At 38.4% G+C, this 22,170-nt stretch overlaps 1 protein-coding gene across 1 annotated transcript; it reads left to right on the top strand.

Annotated features, from left to right (window-relative positions):
- The first annotated feature begins 5,079 nt into the window (after window positions 1–5,079).
- On the top strand, window positions 5,080–9,521 carry FZL (FZO-like protein). The gene is made up of 11 exons (XM_079070695.1): window positions 5,080–5,673; window positions 5,790–6,331; window positions 6,414–6,482; window positions 6,779–6,976; window positions 7,059–7,190; window positions 7,285–7,371; window positions 7,497–7,916; window positions 7,994–8,161; window positions 8,431–8,661; window positions 8,833–8,948; window positions 9,105–9,521. The coding sequence occupies exons 1-11, from the start codon at window positions 5,172–5,174 to the stop codon at window positions 9,388–9,390; spliced, it is 2,751 nt and encodes a 916-aa protein (XP_078926821.1). The 5' UTR covers window positions 5,080–5,171; the 3' UTR covers window positions 9,391–9,521.
- Window positions 9,522–22,170: the final 12,649 nt, after the last annotated feature.

Below are 22,170 nucleotides of genomic sequence, written 5' to 3'. Positions count from 1 at the left end.
CAGATTAGCGAGGTTTGGAGGGTACAATCATTTTTTTTTTATCACGCACGAGTGTACCTGATTTGTATCTTGTTTGTCGTAATGGCTGAAGACAAGGTTGTAATCGAAAAGTTCAACGGTTCTGATTTTAACTGGTGGAAAATGCAATTAGAAGCATTGCTATGTCAGAAAGACTTGGACATGGTACTCGGAGACAAACCGGAGAAAATGGAAAAAGCTTTTGAAGATGCGTGGAACTCAAAGGACAAAAAAGCCAAGGCGATTATTACATTGTCGTTGACGAAGAGCGTTGCTTTCAACATCATGAATGAAACCACGGCGCGTGGTATGATGGAGGCTCTGTCAAATATGTATGAGAAACCATCGGCGGCTAACAAGGTGTTCTTGATGAAGGAGTTGTTCACTACAAGGATGAATGAGGAAGGCTCAGTTACGGTTCACATTAACAATCTAAATGCAATTCTGTCCAGATTATCATCTGTGGGAATTAAATTTGATAACGAGACTCAAGCATCACTGCTACTAGCTTCTCTACCTGATAGCTGGTCCGGAACAGTTACTGCTGTTACGAGTTCCGTGGGGACCAGTGGTATGACTTTTGAAGGGGTTAGAGATTTGGTTCTTGGCGAAGATATCAGACGCAAGAATCAAGGTGGATCTTCTTCTTCTGATTTATTAAATGTCGGAAGAGGTAGAGGGAATAGCAGGAGCAGTGGGAGTCAGGAAAGAAGTTCATCTAGAACTAAGAAGAATGTGAAGTGCTGGAACTGCCAGGAGGTGGGACATGTTAAGAGTCAATGTCCAAAGAAAGAATTGAACATTACCGGTGCTGAGAGTGTGTCTGAGGATGATGCATTGATACTCAGTATGGAAAGTTCTGTAGACTCTTGGGTTATGGATTCAAGGGCTTCGTTTCACGCCATGGACAACGGGGAAACGATGGTGAATCTAAAAGAAGGAGATTTTGGAAAGGTACGTTTGGCAAATGACGAGATGCTTCAGGTAACGGGCATGGGAGATATTGATCTAGTTACTTCATTAGGAACTACATGGAGCCTGAAGAATGTTAGGGTTATTCCGGAGCTGAAGAAAAAATTGATTTCTGTTGGTCAGCTGGATAAACAAGGACTGGAAGTAAGGTTTGGTGGTGGTAAATGGATGGTGGTCAATGGTAATTCGGTGATTGCTCAAGGTTTGAAGCGTGGGTCATTGTATATGGTTGAGGTACCTGATGAGGGAATTATGACCGTCCCTGTTAAGCAAGACAAAATCTGGTTCGCTAAATCTACGGCTAAGAGAGTTCATTTTGCAAACATGAATTATGGAGCCAAAGAGATGTTAGCTGAACGAGTTCAAAAGTCTAAACCATTCAGGGGATTCTGTGACAGTGGGAGCACGAGACGTGTTCCTGGTACAGTTACAAAGAGCCGTTGGGTTTTGAAGACTAAGACTGAAAATTTCTCTCCTGTTGGATGTTTGCTATGTTTGGAGAGTGTTAGTGGTCCTCGGTGTATCTCTGGATCCGGTGGAGTGTCCAAACCAGTTGAGACAGAGGATGAGTTGGTGGCGGGATTAGCCATGGCTGAGTTGGAGCTAGTGGGAGCTTCAACTGGCCCTTTCTAGTAATTGATGATGAGGGGCGGCTGCAACTAGAGAAATCAGACTAAGTTTTAGCTTGTTCTTTGGAACTGGAAGCTTGAAGGACTTGGTTGTTTTTTAAGATTACTGGAGTAATTGAGAGTTGGATGGCGGAGAAAGACTAATTTGTTCAAGTCTCCAAGTGGGAGATTGTTAAGATTTATGAAGTCATGAACAAATTGACAAGTTCCTAAGAGTTCAAGGGCCATAAATGAAACTTGGAAATTAAAACAATTGAATTGTTGAATGGACGGTGGAATCAATTGTTTAATATTTATTGTCACTATCTCTAATGTGAACGCAACAATTGAACATTTGAATTGGACGCGAACTTTCGGTGGAATAATCAATGGACGGCTAAAGAAAAATCTACGCATTTCTCAATCTTTGCGGCAATCTTGTGCATATTGCGGCTCACAAATATACCTATATATATGCATGTATGTTTTGCATATTTTGTGTGCAAAAAAAACTTGAGAGAACATCAAGTGTACAGTGTCAAGCCAATTGTAATTTTGTGAGTTTTAATAAAATTCTCTAGTTGCAGCCCGTGGACGTAGGATTTGCACCGAATCCGAACCACGTAAAATCCTTGTGTTCTTCTTGTTTTATTTTCGTGAGTTTGTGTGTGTGTGATAGTGTGTTTCCGCTGCGTGTACCCTATCTCAATTCCTAACATATTTAGTAGAGTAAACTACGCGATTCGTCCCTTGTGCAAGTGCCAAAAAGCACGTTTTGTCCTCATTTTCAAAAATTAACTCGGACCGTCCCTTGTATTGTTAAAATTTGCACGCTTCGTCCCTAAAATCATTTACCAAACATAAAATGTCTATTTTGCCCTTTTCTATTTATTTTTGATTTATTTTTAGATTGTTATTATTATAAATTATATTAAAAAAATCATTAAATAATTGGGCCCACCTCATATACCCACTTCTTCGTATCTCCTGTAAATCACAATTTTCCCTCTTCATATCTTTTCTTTTAAGAACCTAAATCACCACCCCTCTTCTTCACAAGTATTGATGCACTGTCACTCTCAGTTCTTCTCCATCTCCGGTGAGAGAATACCATCGTCGTCAGCACCTACATGCCACCGTCGCTGGAGCTACAAACACACACAGAAAAAACCATCGTTGACGCCACCGCACACCACCATCGTCGTCGCCTGCTGCCCTGCTTAGTGCTCACCATCACTGCAAGCTCCCTCTCTTTTTTGAGTGTTGCGCGTTTAAAACATCTCCTCTCTTTCTCTCTACCTCTCTTAGTTACATTACACCACCTCCGACAACTCTCTATTACTCGTCATTCTTCTTCAACACCTGCTCTCCTCTCTCACTGTGTCTCATCTCCGACCTGCAGGCTTTGACGAGCCCTTCTGTGTTGCCACCAACATGATCTTCTTCCCTGTCGACATCCATTATACCACCACCGTCTTTCCAGTCAAGTTTCCCCCTTAATGGATTTTCATTTTTGAAATCTCAAACGGGTTAGAAAAGAAAGAACCATACACCCCTTCTTCTTCGATTTCAAATGGTTCAGTCTCGATTTCAGAAAATCCCCCTTCTGTGAGATAATGAACCGACGGGATTGGTGGTGGTGAACGATTTAGGGGTACGATTTTGGTGGTGGTGAATGATAAAGAAGTGCAGCATAGGGTTTCAGATACGATTGAAGGGCGTGAATAGGTGATTAGAAAAAGGTAAATCGGGGATGTGAAAAGTCGTTGCTTTGATCAAATCTGTTACTTTGATCAACTGAAGTGGGTATGGAGTTGGACTTGAATCAAGTGCTCAAATGGAAATTGTGGGTTAAAAGATTTGGTTTTACATCAAATTGGAGCATCTGGGTTTCGTTTAATGGTGAGAAAATTTGGTTTTGATGATGGGGGTGGTTGTTGTGAGGGCGTCATCGTCACCTGTGCACTCCCATCTCGTTCCTTGTGGTGGTCGGGGGAGGTGAAGGGGGATGTCGGTAGTGGTGCTTGGGATGAAGGTCGATTTCAATGGGTTTAGGGTTTGACCGGTGGTGGTGTTGTTTCGTGTTCGTTGGAAATGGAGAGTGAGAGAACACGGTGAGAATGAGAGATATGAAGGGGGGGAGGGGGGGGGGGGGGGTTGGATATTTGTTTCTTTTTTAAACCTGAAAATGATAAATAAATAAAATAAAATTAAAAAAGAAATCACTGAAGGGCAAAATGGTCATTTTATGTTTGTAGGGACGACCCGAGTGAAAAAATAATTATACAGGGATGGTCCGAGTTAATTTTTAAAAATAGGGACTAAACGTGTATTTTGACACCTATACGAGGGACGATTCGTGTAATTTACTCTATTTAGTATTTACAAAAAATCTAATTTATTTGCTAAAAATTTACACTTAAAGGGTAAAACGTTTAACCTAAATTGTGGATTTACACATGAAACCATCATCAATTTCAAACATAAAGGTGTTGTTCGGCACACAACTTTTGGGAGCTTCTGACTTCTAGTTTTAAAAAAAACGCTAGTAAAAAAAAACCTCGTTCGACGACGTGAGCGTTTAGCTTTTAGGCTACACAAAACGCTCCAAAATCAAAAGCTACCAGCTACCCACTATCAGCTAGTTTTGCCGAACATGCCTAAAGATTACGAGAATTTTTTGACTTGATCTTTCGTGTCCCATGAGTTATGTTAACTCAACTACACCTCTATATAGTTGTAGACTTCAATATGATATACATGTTTTACAAAAAGTAAACCTATGAGAAACAATTCAAGGTATAAAGTTTTATAAACTTCATAATTATCAGGTAATCAGTTGAAATTGATTGAATTTAAGAGTTATTGTTGTAGTTTATGTTTTGCTTAAGTAAAAACTGCAACGATCATCTGTTCGGAAAAAATAGAGACCTAACAACCTTGGTTCCTAAATCATATGTTTGAATTGATAAAGAAGCATGAAGAATTTTGACCGATTAATGAAAAAAAGGAGAAACTTAATTAGAATACAAGTTTTTGCATAAGTAGGACATATATTTGCTAGATAGAAGATGCCACTTTAATGAGGTTTGTTCATGTAAACTTGTAAAAAGTTGCTAACCAATTTCATGTGGTAAAAAATTTGCTTTTCTAAAACATTTTTGTAATATAAATGATTTTTAAGAAAACTTTTGTAAATATGAATGATTTAAATGTTTTTTTTTTAGTAAAATGGTGGCTTTTCATGTAATAATATTTCTGAAAATTATCCTAAATTTAGTTACATGAAAAGACACTAGACATTTAATATCAAAAACCCATTTAATTGGGGTTTGGTTTGATTAAGAAACCAAGTTGAACTCACAGCTAATTAGATCTATGATTTTTATATTTTATTATTAAAAAAAAAAACGTGAAATTAGTGGCGGGAATGGAGGGTTTCTACTAACGACAAATCTACAGAAAGATAAGAAAAACAGAGATCTCAGACCACCTCCACATAAATCTCAAGATAACACACACTTTATCTCTGTGTATGCACATCTTCTTCAACCTTTTGATCCAAAAACCCTAATGGTATCCCTCCTCCACCGTTCAGTTTCAATTTCATTCCACACCCCATCTCACCTCCCTCTCTTCACCCACTTCAACCACCACCACCACCGTACCCCCTCTCTTTTGAATCTCCACCATCGTCACCCCGCCACTTCTCTCATAACCTGCATCGAGAAGAACGGCTCCTTTATCTCAAGCAACAATGACCAACAGCCCCAAAGAACGTTGTTCCCCGGTGGGTACAAGCGCCCGGAAATAAAAATCCCCAATGTTGTGCTTCAATTGAATCCCGAAGACGTGCTGGATGACGGAAAGCTTGTTCTTGATGCTGTTGATCAGGCGGTTTCGGGGCTTGTTGGGGTTGTGGTGTTGAATTGTGGTGATGGAAGTGGGAGGAATTTGTATGATGCTGCTTGTTTGTTGAAATCGGTGATTAGGGATCGGGCTTACTTTTTGATTGCAGAGAGGGTTGATATTGCTACTGCTGTTAATGCAAGTGGTGTTGTGGTTTCTGATCAAGGTTAGAAATTTTCTATGCATTTAGTCACTGATTTTACCCTAATTTTGAAATGATGCCTATCTATGTGTAGCTTTAGACAACACAAATAATTTATGTATGCTGCAATTCAAAAACAGGTTTACCTGCCATTGTTGCAAGGAATACAATTATGGATTCAAAATCAGATTCGGTATTTCTTCCTCTGATTGGAAGAAAAGTGCAAAGTTTAGATGCTGCCATGAATGCCTCTAGCTTTGAAGGTGCGGATTTTCTAATATACAATAACAATGGAGAAGAAAGCATTGAAGAACCATCAGTTTCCATTATCAATCAGACAAAAATTCCAACATTTTTCACTGTCAACCCCGATAAGAAGGATAAACTATCCAACGAGATGTTATATTTGTTACAATCTGGAGCAAGTGGATTAGTTGTTTCATTAGAAGGACTAAAGTTGCTAGGCAACGATGCTTTGAACAAGATCTATAGCATGCAGGCATCTGATAAAAGAACAGAAGCTTTACGTGATGGTTTGGTGTTGGAGTCAGAAAATGGTGTTTTGGGTGAAAAGGGGTTCACAGGGTTTGTGAATTTGGAGGATAGAGAAGTAGAGTTGATAGAAACCGAGAGATCGATGCTGCTTGAAGCCATTGATCTTATCCAGAGAGCTTCGCCTCTGGTGATCTTTTAATCTTTATAATTTCGTAGCCAAATCGATTTTGAGTTTTAATACTTTTTCATTGATTTTTAATAAATGTCAGATGGAGGAAGTTTCGCTTCTCAGGGATGCTGTTTCACACCTCAGTGAGCCATTCTTACTGGTTATAGTGGTAATTGTGTGCTGAACTTCAACAACTTCTGATTCCGCGGGTATAAATTGGTATTAGCTCTGAATTTCAAATGATTTTCTTTTTTCTTTTTTTGTTACAAAATCACTTTCAAATACTCATTTAAAACCGGGGAATTTGCAACGTAGTAAATTTCTAAAAATTTTCTGTTGTTTAAGTTTAACCTCAGAGTTGTATTATGATGTATGTATACCTTGTTGTTAAATGTTAAGTAAGTAGTATTAACAGTTTGGTACGATTTTCACTAAGATTTCTTTCATGTTGTCATGATTTGATAGGGCGAATTCAATTCTGGAAAATCAACTTTCATAAATGCTCTTCTTGGGAGAAAGTACTTAAAAGACGGAGTTGTCCCTACAACAAATGAGATAACCTTTTTACGATATTCAGAGCTTGATTCTAACGAACAGCAGCGTTGTGAAAGGCATCCAGATGGGCAATACATATGTTATTTACCTGCACCGATCCTTGAGCATGTGAGACACTAATTATATATATTTATATTTGATTGCAATTTATTAGAAAATATTTAATTTAATTTTGGTGAAACTGAAACAGATGATGATTGTTGATACGCCAGGGACGAATGTGATTCTTCAAAGACAGCAGCGCCTGACCGAAGAATTTGTGCCCCGGGCAGATTTGCTTCTTTTTCTTATTTCTGCTGATCGTCCATTGACTGAAAGCGAGGTATCTTCTAGATTTTTGTTTTCTGAAAGTAACTAGAAAATATCTTTTTTATTTTTATTATTATCTTACTTGAGATATTCTTGTTATGTTTAAGGTTTCTTTTCTGCGTTACACACAACAATGGAAGAAAAAGGTCGTGTTTGTACTCAATAAATCCGATATATACCAAACTCCCATTGAGGTATCATACATCCCTTTAATCTCATTTTGAAGGATATTTCTAATTTTGATATTATACTTCAAAACTAATCATTCACATTCTGTTTCTTGAACTTGCAATTTTAAATCATTCTGAAACATTTACAGCTTGAGGAAGCAATTGGATTCATCAAAGAGAACACACAAAAGCTGTTAAGCACCGAAGTAACATTGTTTCCTGTATCTGCTCGATCTGCCCTTAAACGAAAACTGTCAACTATATCTGAAGGGAATGTAGATAAGGATTCTTATTGGGAAACAACTAGTTTCTATGAGCTTGAAAAGTTTTTATACAGCTTCTTAGATGTGTCAACAAGCACAGGAACGGAAAGAATCAAACTGAAACTGGAAACACCAATTGCAATTGCAGAACAACTTCTTTCAGCATCACAAAAGCTTGTGGAAAGAGAATGCCAACAGGCGAAAAAAGACTTGGTTTCAATTGACGAGTTAATAAGCAGTGTAAAAGACTATGCATCCAAGATGGAAACCGAAAGCATATCTTGGAAGAAACAGTCTTCATCGCTGGTATACTTATTATTTTATTTTCTTTTAATTTGGATTTTATGTTTTGGAATGTGTTTGATGTGTTGAAATAAATGCAGATAGATAAAACACAAGCACGCGTTGTGCAGCTTATTATGTCAACTCTGCGGTTATCAAATCTTGATATTGTGGTGTCGTATGTTTTTAGAGGAGGTAATACTGCCCCAATGCCTGCTGCTACAACCATTAGAAATGACATCATTGGTCCAGCGCTATTGGAATCACAGGTATGCACTTACTTCCTTTTTTTTTTTTAATTTTTCATAAAGGGTGAAAATAGTCATTTTGCATGGAACAAGGTCCAAAATCATTAAGTAACATCAAAATAAGGACCAATATTGCAAAAATCAGCTCTACTCAATATATTGACACATCATGATCTAAAAATGCTGGCTCTTGTTTTTTGAAGCCAGTGTTAGATGAGTTTGAACGAAAAGAATAAGGTTATAGGAATTGGCATTTTATTCAGATTTCTTGATTTTATGTTTTTTTGCAGAAATTACTAGGGGAATATGGTGAATGGCTCCGATCAAATAATGCGCGTGAAGTAAAATTTTATGAGGAAAGTTTTGAGAAAAGATGGGCCTCATTTATGAAGTCAGGCAATCGATATTTGTTTGAGACTCGAAAATTGGTTGAGAGTAAAAATGAATTCAGTATCCAACAATTAGATGACTTCAGTGCTGCTGCTGCTTCCAAACTATTTGAGCAAGAAATCCGTGAAGTGGTCAGCTTCCTTTTATAATTATTTAAATAAATATCCGGTTATAATGAATAAAGCAATTTAGGAATTTATTAAAAAAAAAAAAAAAAAAAAAAAAAAACTAACATTTTACTCAAATCTTGTTAAATTTTGCAAGTGCTAATTAGTCTTTTTTTATTTTTTGTGCTAATAAAGTTCTTAGGGACATTTGGTGGAATAGGAACAGCCAGTTTATTAGCTTCACTTTTGACATCTGTCCTACCAACCACTTTGGAAGATCTTCTTGCTCTTGGTCTTTGCTCTGCTGGCGGGTATTATATTTTTCAATAATAGCAACATACTTTTGCTTATTAGCATCCTACTTTGCTACTAGAAAGAAATGAAAAAAAGTAGATTGCTATTTCTTCCAATGTAAAATGACCTGACTAAAATTAAAAATAATTTTTTTTTGTTGGGTCATGTGATAGTTACATAGCGATTGCGAATTTTCCGTTTCGAAGGCAAAAAGTGGTGGAAAAAGTGAAGAGGACTGCGGATAACTTGGCACGTAAAATTGAAGAAGCAATGGAGAGAGATTTGTTGGAGACAAGTGAGAGTCTTGAAAGCTATGTTAAGCTTGTTGGTAAACCATATCAGGATTCAGCACAAACTAGATTAGATGAACTTGTGATGATTCAACAAGAATTGACAAAAATGGAGGAAAGAATCAAACGGTTACAGATTGATGTCCAAAACCTCCATATGCCATTATGATATCATAGGCAATGCTGTTCTTGAATCTTTATAAGTTTGCATTTCAGGCGTGTGTTGTGAGATGCAATTGAACAAGCTTTCGTATAGCTAATAAATTTGATTAATTTTAATGGTAATTGTTGTTATTGAAAGCTCGTTTCATGTTTTCTTGACAAGCTTATATAGTTATACATATTGAAATATAAACATTATCCTCATCGCCATGTTATTAAGTTTTTTTTTTTTTTTTTTTTTTTTTTATTAATAAAGGTAAGGGAGAGGAAGGGAAGAAAGGAATTGGAAGGGAAATAGAAGTAAATAATTGTGTTCTTGAGTTGAAGGAAAAATAGAAGAAAAGTTGTGTTCTTAAGCTGCTAGAAAAGAGAAGGAAATCAACATTCTTATAGTTTTGCCCTTCTTTGAGAGAAAAGAGATTTGTTGCATGGGTAAAAATGTAACTTACGAACATTCCCCTATCTTCCCCTTCTAATTCGCCCAAAACTAGAAGGATAGATTTCAATGCTATTTTGTCCTTCATTTCCCTTCCATTCTATCCTTAAAAATAAAACCAATAACATGTTGGATTTTTTTTTTCCCGTTTCATTCCCTCCTAAAATGAACTTGAAAACAATTAAATGTGTGGGCCCTAAGTTCCAAACAATGGACTACCCTGACTATCCATTTTTTCAACATTCGTTAGAATCATTATCCATTTTTTTCATTGGAAACCGACCATTAGTCTCGATAACTAATTTAATAAATGTCAAATCTTCTAACTGTGCTTTTTGTAACTCAATTAATTATTTATGTATCAATTAGTTGTTGGTTGATCGGTTTTTTTAGCAAATTTTATTCAGTTATAAATCAGAATTAATTATACAAATAGAAAACATATTTACATTACAAATTTATAATTTATAATTTTGAATCGTAATGAAAATTATGATTAAATGGCAAATCATAGCAAAAATATGTTATCATAATGTTTGTCAAATCATAACAATAGTTATTGTATCCTAACGGATATGATTCAAATTACAAAAAAATAAATATGAATATTGGTGTATTACTTTTTTAATAAAAATAAAATCTTGCTTATAATCAAATAAATTTTGTTGGAAAAGAAGGTTTTAAACTACTCTATGCGTTATTTGTTATTTGTTACCAACTTTTCCTTTGAATCCCATATTCAACTGAAAAGGGGGGGAGGGCAAAATCTACCCATGACTCACTGTTTGTGGTCACGGTCAATCTGAGGGGTATGATCACTGAATGTTTATTGAAAAAGTGACACTCTGCACATCGTTTTCACTACATCCTAATTACAACACCACAAACCTTTAGAAATGATCAACACTCTACATTACTAATATTTCTTTTTACTCCAACATATATATAACATTATAATTAACATTATACAACTTCAAATTAAATTAATTTGATAGTTTTATATACTTTGCAGCCAAAAGCATTAAAAGCACGCTTCTTTTCTTTTTCTTTGTTCAAGATTATAAAGTGGGTCGTGGTGGTTTAGAGAGTGTTTCACTAAGCTTAAAAAATAATTTTTTTTAAACTTATTATCGGTTCCACACCTATATAACATATATAAGTTAAAAAAAATGTTTGGGTATGATTTTTTGTAAAAAAAAAGTTTATAGGTGTTTGAGACTTCTAGCAAGTCATTTTGCAAAAAAAAAAAAAAGTTTATTACCCTTCTTATCAAAAACTCCTAAAGCTAGAAGGTTTGTTACCACATCCAAAGAGTGGTGTCACACTCATTTTTTAAGAATTTAGTTTTTTTTTTAAAAAAAAAACTAAATTTTAAAAAACAAAAACTTCATTTTTAATAAAAACATTTCATTACTTAGAATTAAAAAAAAAAACATTACATTGCATTACCTAAAAAAACAATATACCATGACATTAAAAAACACACATCAAACGATTAAAATAACTAAAAAAAAAATACTACATGAAGTCGTCATCCGAGAACTCGTCTTCCGGTTCATTCGGTGTAACGCCCGTGTTTCCAGGCTAGGCATTAATGATGATGTAATAGTCTAGGTTAGCCTTTGTAACCCATTTTGAAATAATAAGAATGTATTATTTGAGTATTATGTGATTTATGCCTAATTGTTGTGACTTAATTGGATTAAGTATAAATTAAGCGTTAAAAATAAAATGTTATATAAACCCGATATCTATGAAGGAAGTTGTAGTGGTCGTGACGAGGTTTCCGAATATATATAAAATGCCGAAATCCGAGTTATAACGAAGAAGTTATGACCTGTCGAAGTTTCGCGACAGAACCGGCGCGACACTGCGTGACGTAAATAGTGAATTTACGTTAGAGTGATATTTAGCCTTAGTGATCTAAACGGAAGTCGTAGAGTTCGTTAAACCGAGAGCGTGCATAAAAAACGTCTAAATCTGACTTCGTATGAGGAAGTTATGATTTTTCTAAGTTTCGACTTAGCGGTATGGAGCCCGAAACTCGAATATGAGATCGATTGATTTTTAGCCGAAACAATCTAAACGAGAATCGAATATCTCGTTGATAGTAGTCCAACGGAAGAAAGACAGACGAAAACGGACGTCAGGTGAAGAAGTTATGAATTTCTAACGAAGTTTTCCTGTCCCGGCCTACTAAAAATAAATAATAAAAAATAAAGTCAAAATTAGCCGACGGAGTCTAAACGAAAGTTGTAGAGTATAGTCTCACCTACGCGTGGATATAAAGAACGTCGAAAACGGAGCTCGTATGCGGAAGTTACGCAATTTTGAAGTTTGATTACCGGATTACGCCCAGCGTACGAGGAGGTACGCCCAACGTACCCGTATGCATGAACCGACATGGGCGACGTCGACCTGACCCAACACTCGAGTGCCCCGGGTCCGTAAGTAGTGACGCATTCGGTCTGATCCGCTTAGTACGCCCATCGTACCCGATGTACGCCCAACGTACTGCTTGTAGAGGGAGTACGCCCAGCGTACTCTGAGATTACGCCCGGCGTAATCCGATGCTCAACACCCTACAAATAGATGCCGTGGGCTGCCGAGTTTTAGTGCTCAAATTCTTCTCTCTCACTCGTTATTTCCTCGTTTTGCGTGCAAGTTATACCCCGAAGCCCCGGTATCATTCCCGAGACCCGAAGCGAGTCTCGAAGCCCCGAAGATCCCGAGAAGAAAAGAGTTTCCGAGCCGAAGCTCTGCCCGCGAGAAGCCCAGTTTTCAAGAAAGCATCCCGGTTTCACCGAAGAATACTACTCTTAGAGCCGTAGTGTTGTCCGATCATCTTCTGATCAAGTGAGTGCATAGTCCTTTTCATATACACGATTTTATTACAAGTATTAATGAATGTATTAGATATAAGTTATGAATGGGTGTGTTGTTGCTTTCTGCTAACACCCCTATATGAATCATTCTCTATGAAATACATGCTATGTGATTATATACTATTTGTTATGTGGTTTGAGTATTGAATAAATATGTTATACATGTTTTAAGCTGTATAAAAACAAGTGTATTTTTATCTACATATATGTTGGGTAGAACATGGATAGATAGTGATGTGTGATGAAATAAAAATAACGAGAGGCCTCGATGTGATTGTGATCTAGTCGTCCAGCAGAATATGGATGACGACCACAGACTTTTCTAGACAGTTCAGTGGAACGCTGGCATGCTCATAACCTGTAGGGTAGTGAACTTGGGTGTTCATTTGTTGTATTCTATCCCCCTCATGGTTGCCTTAGGACATTCATTGTTGAGGAAACCCCTCTGCAGTGGTGTCCGTCCCGATGAAAATCCTAGATTAGGTCCCTTGTAATAGTTGTTGTCATAGAGACGTAAAGTAAGGATGACGGGAATAGGTAATCGGGTTATTGTTCGTTGGTGAAATTAAATATAATTATTTATTGTGGGTTGAAAACTCTATATGCTCACCAGTCTCCCAAGCCTGACCCACTCAGTTTCTTTGTATTACAGGTAGTGGCGCGAGAGCATAAGTTGGAGAACTTGTGAAGATGTTTTTATTTATAGACCTGTAGTTGTATATAACTGTGTAAGGTCTATGTTTTATTATTTATGCTTTTGTGTTTGTATCGGAACATGACATCCCGAGTTTTGATATATAATGAAAATACATTTATTTAAGAAATGCTTTGATAAACTTTATTTTATCATGTTTTGTTTTGGGGACAAATTCCGCAACTCTTTTAAATCAATAGATTTACTCTGAAATTATTTTAAAAAGCATAAATGAAACCGGTCTTTTCTGGCCGTGATTTTGGGGATGTCACAGTTGGTATCAGAGCATTAGTTTAAGCGAACTAGGAATTTGTAGGATTTCTAGACTTAAACTTAGAATGCTAAGTGAAGATTGTGAGATGAGTGTCTGTTATATTTAAGACACGAGCACTAGTTTATTTTAGAAAAGTTGCCTAAAATGCTTTTATGTGCTAAATGTTATATGTTTGCCATATATGATATTATTTGTTCGGATCTATGGTTTGTTGCCAACCGGATCTGGAGACCTTATGTGTTTAGGATTCTAAGCGTAGGACTACGGTATTAGAACTAGCATGTAAACGTTTCGGAGTGATTTGGATAATTATCTATCGTGATTAAGGATCTAAATTCACCTTATTCGGTGTATAGATCAACGATGGCAAGAACAAGAAGTGGCGTTGGAAACGCAGACGAAAACAGGAATCAACGGCCTCAACCACCAGTGATTGAGCAAATACCTGTTGTAGCTGCTGCACCCGAGCCGATGACAATGGCTGGTGTATAATTGATGATTCAGACGATGTTGGATCGTCAGATGGAAGAAACGAGACGTCTGCTTCAGCAGAATCGTGAAGAACCTTCGATGCCGATTGTGCAGCCTGAATTAAGTGAAGGGCAGTCGGAAGGAGGAAACTTCAGTGGGATTATTGGTCAAGCCAAGCCACCATTGATTAGACAAAACCACCAGGAGGGAGGAATTGATGGACTAGGATGCAAGTACAAGGAATTTTTGACTTGCAAACCATCGACCTTCACTGGAAAGGAGGATCCGATCGGAGTTATGGATTGGATCTCAGAAATGGAGCTAGCCTTCATGACGTGTGGCTGCAGAGGCAAGTTGCAGACACTTTCGTAGTACGTCAGTTCAGGGGTGGAGCTGTTCGATGGTGGAACACTCTGGGGAAGACCCTAAGCCGTAATGAGCCACTGCAACTGACTTGGGCAGAGTTCTTGGTGCAGTTCAAGCGTAAGTTCTGATCGGCCCAAAATCTGCTAGAGTTGGAGAACAAGTTTCTGACATTGACAAAAGGCAGCATGTCAGTTGATGAATACACTAACGCCTTCACCGACAAAATGGAGTTTGCTTTACGCATCGTTCCATACGAGTTGACGAAAGTTGATCGATACGCAAAGGGACTCCCATGGGAGTATGCGGTGCCAGTACGTCAGACACCTACTCTGGAGGCAGCTATTTGGGCTGCCAAGTCTGTTGAGGACATGATCAAGGGAAGAACCGCCAGCAAGGTTGAAGTTGGTGATAAGAGAAAGTTTGAAGGAACTTCGGGTTCCAGCAAGAAAAGCAAATTTTCGAAGTCTGATTTGAAAAAGTTTGGAGGAGGAAAAGGGGGCGAATCGAAATGGTGTGAAAAGTGCAAGAAAAAGCACTCTGGGAAATGTAGTGAGGAAGTGACTTGATACAAGTGTGGAAAGACGGGGCATTATGCCAACGAGTGACCGTCCAACAAGAGAGTGTGTTTTGGATGTAACGAAGAGGGACACATTTTGAAAGATTGTCCTAAAAAGAAGGAGGCAGCAAGACCCAATATTCCACCAAAGCCGAAGGCGAGAGCCTTTCAGATGACACTTGAGGCTGCGAAAGATGAAGCTGATGTCGCTTCAGGTACCTTTCTCGTAAACAAATTGTCTGCCCAAATTTTATTTAATTCTGGAGCCAACTACTCCTTTATTTCGCATGAATTTGGTAGAAAACTAGCTTTGCCTGTCGATAGACTAGATAATGCTTTGTTAGTCGAGGTTGCTAGTGGCAAGTTTATACCTGTTAGCCATCGCATGAAAAACATCTTAATTGATTTGAATGGGAATAAGTTCCACGAGGAATTATTGCCTATTAAGTTAAATGGTTTCGACATCGTGTTGGGAATGGATCGGCTTAGCGCCAATGATGCCGAAATATTATGAAAGAAGAAGATAGTAAAAGTAAACCCGCCAGGGAAAGAGTCATTTATGGTGTATGGGGACAAACGCAGGGTAAATTCTGGAATCATTTCTCTAATGAAAGCCAGAAAGTGTTTGGCCAAAGGATGTACATCATATTTGGCATTTGTGATTGATGCAAAGAAGGAGAAAAAGGAGATGCAAAGCATTCCTGTGGTGTGTGATTATCCGGAAGTATTTCCCGAAGATCTTCCTGGATTACCGCCTGATCGAAAAGTAGAATTCTGTATTGACTCGTTACCAGGAAGCACGCCAATAGCAAAATCACCTTATCGATTAGCACCAACGGAGATGAAGGAGCTGATGATGCAACTTCAGGAGTTGTTGGATAACGGTTTCATTAGACCTAGTTCATCACCCTGGGGAGCTCCGGTGTTATTCGTGAAGAAGAAAGATAGAAGTATGAGAATGTGCATCGATTACAGAGAGCTGAACAAGGCAACAATAAAGAATAGATATCTGTTGCCGAGGATTGATGACTTGTTCAATCAACTACAAGGTTCAAGTTATTTTTCAAAGATCGATCTTAGGTCAGGATATCATCAGTTGAAGGTGAGAGAGCAGGATATCGAGAAGACTACATTCAGAACACGATATGGACTCTACGAGTTTTTGGTTATGTCGTTTGGACTAACCAATGCTCCAGCAGCATTCATGGATTTAATGAACAGAGTTTGTAATCCGTTCCTTGATAAATATGTGATAGTGTTCATAGATGACATTCTGATTTACTCGAAAAGCCAAGAGGAGCATGGCAGACACTTGCGAGAAGTGTTAGAAGTATTGAAGAAGGAGAAGTTGTATGCCAAGTTCTCCAAATGTGATTTTTGGATTCGAGAAGTCCAATTCTTGGGTCACGTGGTCAACCAAGAAGGAATAACGGTTGACCCAGCAAAGATTGAAGTTGTGATGAAGTGGGAACAACCAAAAAGTCCCACAGAGATCCGAAGCTTTTTGGGATTAGCTGGATATTACCGAAGGTTTATCCAAGGCTTTTCTTCAATCGATACTCCATTGACAACTTTGACCTACAAAGGAGCTGCTTATGCTTGGAATGATAAGCACAGAGAAGCATTCGAGTTGCTAAAGAAGAAGCTATGCGAGACACCGATTCTATCTCTACCCGACGGAGTTGAAGACTTTGTTGTCTATAGCGATGCGTCCGGTGTTGGGTTGGGTTGTGTTTTGACCCAAAGAGAAAATGTGATAGCATATGTGTCTCGACAGCTGAAAGAGCATGAAAAGAACTACCCCACTCATGATTTAGAGTTGGCAGCGGTAGTATTTTCTCTAAAAATATGGAGGCATTACCTCTATGGTTCGAAATGCAAACTTTTCACTGATCATAAGAGTCTCCAATATCTCTTTAATCAGAAAGAATTGAATATGAGGCAACGATGCTGGCTAGAGTTACTCAAGGACTACTACTGTGAGATACTTTACCACTCTGGTAAAGCAAATGTTGTCGCTGATGCTCTCAGTCGGAAATTCAATCTTGAAAGAAAAAGGCCAAGAGCGTTGAGAATAGAAGTTGTCTCGACCATTGTGGAGAGTATAAAGAAAGTTCAAGAAGAAGCTTCTGAGAAGAATGACCGAAAGGAAGAACGTTTGGGCAAAACGTTAGTGTTCGGTATAAACAGTCTCGGACTGAAGGTATTCCAAGATCGAATTTGGGTGCCTAAGTCAGGAGGAATAAGAGATCTTCTGATGGAAGAAGCTCACAAAACCATGTACTCAATTCATCCCGGTAGCACTAAAATGTATAGGGACCTGAAACCCTATTACTGGTGGCCGACGATGAAGCTCGACATTGCGAAGTATGTGGCGGAGTGTGTGACCTGTTCAAGAGTCAAGGCACAACATCAGAAACCATACGAGAGTTTAGAACCCTTGCATGTACCTATGGGTAAGTGGGAAGACATCACTATGGATTTTGTCACTAAACTGCCCAGAACGAAGAATGGTCACGACATGATTTGGGTGGTCGTTGATCGATTCACTAAGAGTGCGCATTTCATAGCAGCCAATGAGAAATGGTCTATGGATAAGCTTGCAAATTCTTACGTGAATGATATTGTGAGGCTTCACGGTGTGCCATTAACGATTGTATCAGATCGTGACAGCCGTTTCACCTCGCGATTTTGGAAAAGTCTACAAGAGGAATTGGGTACCAAGTTGTGTTTGAGTACAGCTTACCATCCACAGACTGATGGTCAGAGCGAACGAACGATACAAACACTTGAAGATATGCTGAGAGCATGTACCTTGGAATTCCAAGGTAACTGGGATGAACATTTACCTTTGGTATAATTTTCCTACAATAATAGTTTCCACTCGAGCATAAAGATGACACCTTATCAAGCTTTGTACATACAGAAGTGTCGTACGTCGTCTTGTTGGCTTGAGGCTGGGGAAAAACAGTTTATGGGGCCTGAGATAGTCCATCAAACTGCTGAAAAGTTGAAAATAATTAGGGAGAGAATGTTAGCAGCTCAGGATCGTCAAAAGAGCTATGCTGACAACAAGCGAAGACCGATGACTTTTGAAGTTGGAGATTCGGTTTTGCTTAAAGTCTCACCGTGGAAGGGACTTATAAGGTTTGGCAAAAAGGTAAAGTTAAGTCCAAGGTTTATTGGACCGTTTAAAGTTCTTCAGAGGGTTGGGAACCAAGCTTACATGCTAGAACTACCAGAAGAACTGAGTGGAATTCATAACACTTTTCATGTGTGTTATCTGAGGAAGTTCACGGGGGAAGTTCCCGACATGATTCCACTTTCGGAGTTGAGAATTGATGAGAACAAGAGGTTAATTGAAGAACCAGAGGCAATCCTTGACCGAAAGTCTAAGAAGTTGCGACACAAGATGTTCGAGTTAGTGCTTGTCCGTTGGAAACATACGAATGGGCCAAATCTCACTTGGGAGACGGAGAGTGACATGATGAGTCGCTATCCGCATTTGTTTGTTGATGTGTGATTTCGGGGACGGAATCATCCTAAGGGGGAGAGAATTGTAACGCTCGTGTTTCCAGGCTAGGCATTAATGATGATGTAATAGTCTAGGTTAGCCTTTGTAACCCATTTTGAAATAATAAGAATGTATTATTTGAGTATTATGTGATTTATGCCTAATTGTTGTGACTTAATTGAATTAAGGATAATTTAAGCGTTAAAAATAAAATGTTAGATAAACCCGATATCTATGAAGGAAGTTGTAGTGGTCGTGACGAGGTTTCCGAATATATATAGAATGCCGAAATCCGAGTTATAACGAAGAAGTTATGACCTGTCGAAGTTTCGCGACAGAACCGGCGCGACACTGCGTGACGTAAATAGTGAATTTACGTTAGAGTGATATTTAGCCTTAGTGATCTAAACGGAACTCGTAGAGTTCGTTAAAACGAGAGCGTACATAAAAAGAACGTCTAAATCTGACTTCGTATGAGGAAGTTATGATTTTTCTAAGTTTCGACTTAGCGGTATGCAGCCCGAAACTCGAATATGAGATCGATTGATTTTTAGCCGAAACAATCTAAACGAGAATCGAAGATCTCGTCGATAGTAGTCCAACGGAAGAAATACAGACGAAAACGGACGTCAGATGAAGAAGTTATGAATTTCTAACGGAATTTTCCTGTCCCAGCCTACTAAAAATAAATAATAAAAAAACTCAAAATTAGCCGACAGAGTCTAAACGAAAGTTGTAGAGTATAGTCTCACCTACGCGTGGATATAAAGAACGTCGAAAACGGAGCTCGTATGCGGAAGTTACGCAATTTTGAAGTTTGATTACCGGGTTACGCCCAGCGTACGAGGAGGTACGCCCAGTGTACCCGTATGCATGAACCGACATGGGCCACGTCGACCTGACCCAACACTCGAGTGCCCCGGGTCCAAAAGCAGTGACACATTCGGTCTGATCCGCTTAGTACGCCCAGCGTACCCGATGTACGCCCAACGTACTGCTTGTAGAGGGAGTACGCCCAGCGTACTCTGAGATTACGCCCGGCGTAATCTGATGCTCAACACCCTATAAATAGATGTCGTGGGCTGCCGAGTTTTAGTGCTCAAATTCTTCTCTCTCACTCGTTATTTCCTTGTTTTGCGTGCAAGTTATACCCCGAAGCCCCGGTATCATTCCCGAGACCCGAAGCGAGTCCCGAAGCCCCGAAGATCCCGAGAAGAAAAGAGTTTTCGAGCCGAAGCTCTGCCCGCGAGAAGCCCAGTTTTCAAGAAAGCATCCCGGTTTCACCGAAGAATACTACTCTTAGAGCCGTAGTGTTGTCCGATCATCTTCTGATCAAGTGAGTGCATAGTCCTTTTCATATACACGATTTTATTACAAGTATTAATGAATGTATTAGATATAAGTTATGAATGGGTGTGTTGTTGCTTTCTGCTAACACCCCTATATGAATCATTCTCTATGAAATACATGCTATGTGATTATATACTATTTGTTATGTGGTTTGAGTATTGAATAAATATGTTATACAGGTTTTAAGCTGTATAAAAACAAGTGTATTTTTATCTACATATATGTTGGGTAGAACATGGTTAGATAGTGATGTGTGATGAAATAAAAATAACGAGAGGCCTCGATGTGATTGTGATCTAGTCGTCCAGCAGAATATGGATGACGACCACGGACTTTTCTAGACAGTTCAGTGAAACGTTGGCAGACTCATAACCTGTAGGTGTAGTGAACTTGGGTGTTCATTTGTTGTATTTTGTCCCCCTCATGGTTGCCTTAGGACATTCATTGTTGAGGAAACCCCTCTACAGTAGTGTCCGTCCCGATGAAAATCCTAGATTAGGTCCCTTGTAATAGTTGTTGTCATAGGGACGTAAAGTGAGGATAACGGGAATGGGTAATCGGGTTATTGTTAGTTGGTGAAATTAAATATAATTATTTATTGTGGGTTGAAAACCCTATATGCTCGCCAGGCTCCCAAGCCTGACTCACTCAGTTTCTTTGTATTACAGGTAGTGGCGCGAGAGCATAAGTTGGAGAACTTGTGAAGATGTTTTTGTTTATAGACCTGTAGTTGTATATAACTGCGTAAGGTCTATGTTTTATTGTTTATGCTTTTGTGTTTGTATCGGAACATGACATCCCGAGTTTTGATATATAATGAAAATACATTTCTTTAAGAAATGCTTTGATAAACTTTATTTTATCATGTTTTGTTTTGGGACAAATTCCGCAACTCTTTTAAATCAATGGATTTACCCTGAAATTATTTTAAAAAGCATAAATGAAACTGGTCTTTTCTGGCCGTGATTTCTGGGATGTCACATTCGGGGGATCCAAATTTGTAACCCCTGTTTCCAGATCGGATCGATTTAGGGCTTCAAAGAGTCAAATGCATGTTTTTTGAGTAAAATCAAGGCTCACGACATGACCATAGAGGGGTCACGACGTGAGGAGTGATTAAATGAAGATGATGAATTATGTTGAACTCACGACATGAGCAATAAGAGCTCACGACGTGAGATGCGTTGTAGCCCAAACCCATGATCTTTTAGGGTTTCCTTCGTATTTAAACCCCATAAACTTCATTTTAGGGTTCCAAAACAACCCCATTCCCCCTAAGCACAAAAAACCCTAAGTCTAGTCTCTCATTGTGATTCTTGAGATTTTGGTGGTTTAAAGAAGAAGATATCACCATTGAAGCATAGATTCAGCTTGGAAGTTCCATTTGCAACCTCTAGCAACACCTTTGGACCATTGTGAGTAACTAAGATTCAAGCTTTTTGTTTCTCTGTTGCTAGATCTAAGGTTTTATGCATGTGTATCCATGACTACAAGAGTTAGAGTGTTGGGACTCCACAAATTTAGCAACTTTATGGGTCCTTAGGGTCCCTTGGTGATTATATGTTATGGATTTGAAGTTTAGTTGATGTTTGAGTTCATGCTTGAGATTTGATCTCCTTTTTCTTCATGAATGCCCTAGTTTGAGCTCAAGGATTGTATTGGACATAAAAGACCTTAAAACACCGATTTTTATGATCCTTGGGGTGTTAAGAAGCCTCTTATAAAAGATGAATTAGTGGCTTAATGGATTAAGAAGTTTATGGATCAAAATGACATTCAGACTGATCTCACAACGTGAGGCTATGCCTGTCACGTCGTGAGGATTATGAGACCCGACTATTTTGTGATGTAGTGGCTCACGACGTGAGTCATAGATGGTCACGTCGTGAGGGGCTGTTGAATGTTGACTTTCGTTGACTTTTTGACCAAGTTTGACTTTAGGTCAAACTTGAGGGTTTGACTTTAGGTCAAACTTGAGGGTTTGACTAGTGATTAGGATTTTACCTAGTTGTGGTGATTAACAGATTTGAGGGTGCAAGAAGTGCAGAAAAGGGATTGTATCACGGTGTTTCAGAGTTCTTCGATTTATGTGAGTTTTATGTAACACCCAAAAATTCAAACCAATTTAAACTTTTAAAAACATTTCAAACCATTAAAAATCATTACAACTTTGTTTTCAAAATGTATAATATCAAAGTTTTCCCAGAAACATAGACAAAACATGAGGAGCTGTACGATCAC

This window comes from Lactuca virosa, chromosome 9, assembly GCF_052849685.1.
Source record: "Lactuca virosa cultivar CGN04683 chromosome 9, Lactuca_virosa_CGN04683_v6, whole genome shotgun sequence".
NCBI classification, from domain to species: Eukaryota; Viridiplantae; Streptophyta; class Magnoliopsida; order Asterales; family Asteraceae; genus Lactuca; species Lactuca virosa.
The sequence above is the reverse complement of the archived record's forward strand: the minus strand, read 5'-3'. Positions and strand labels throughout refer to the sequence as shown.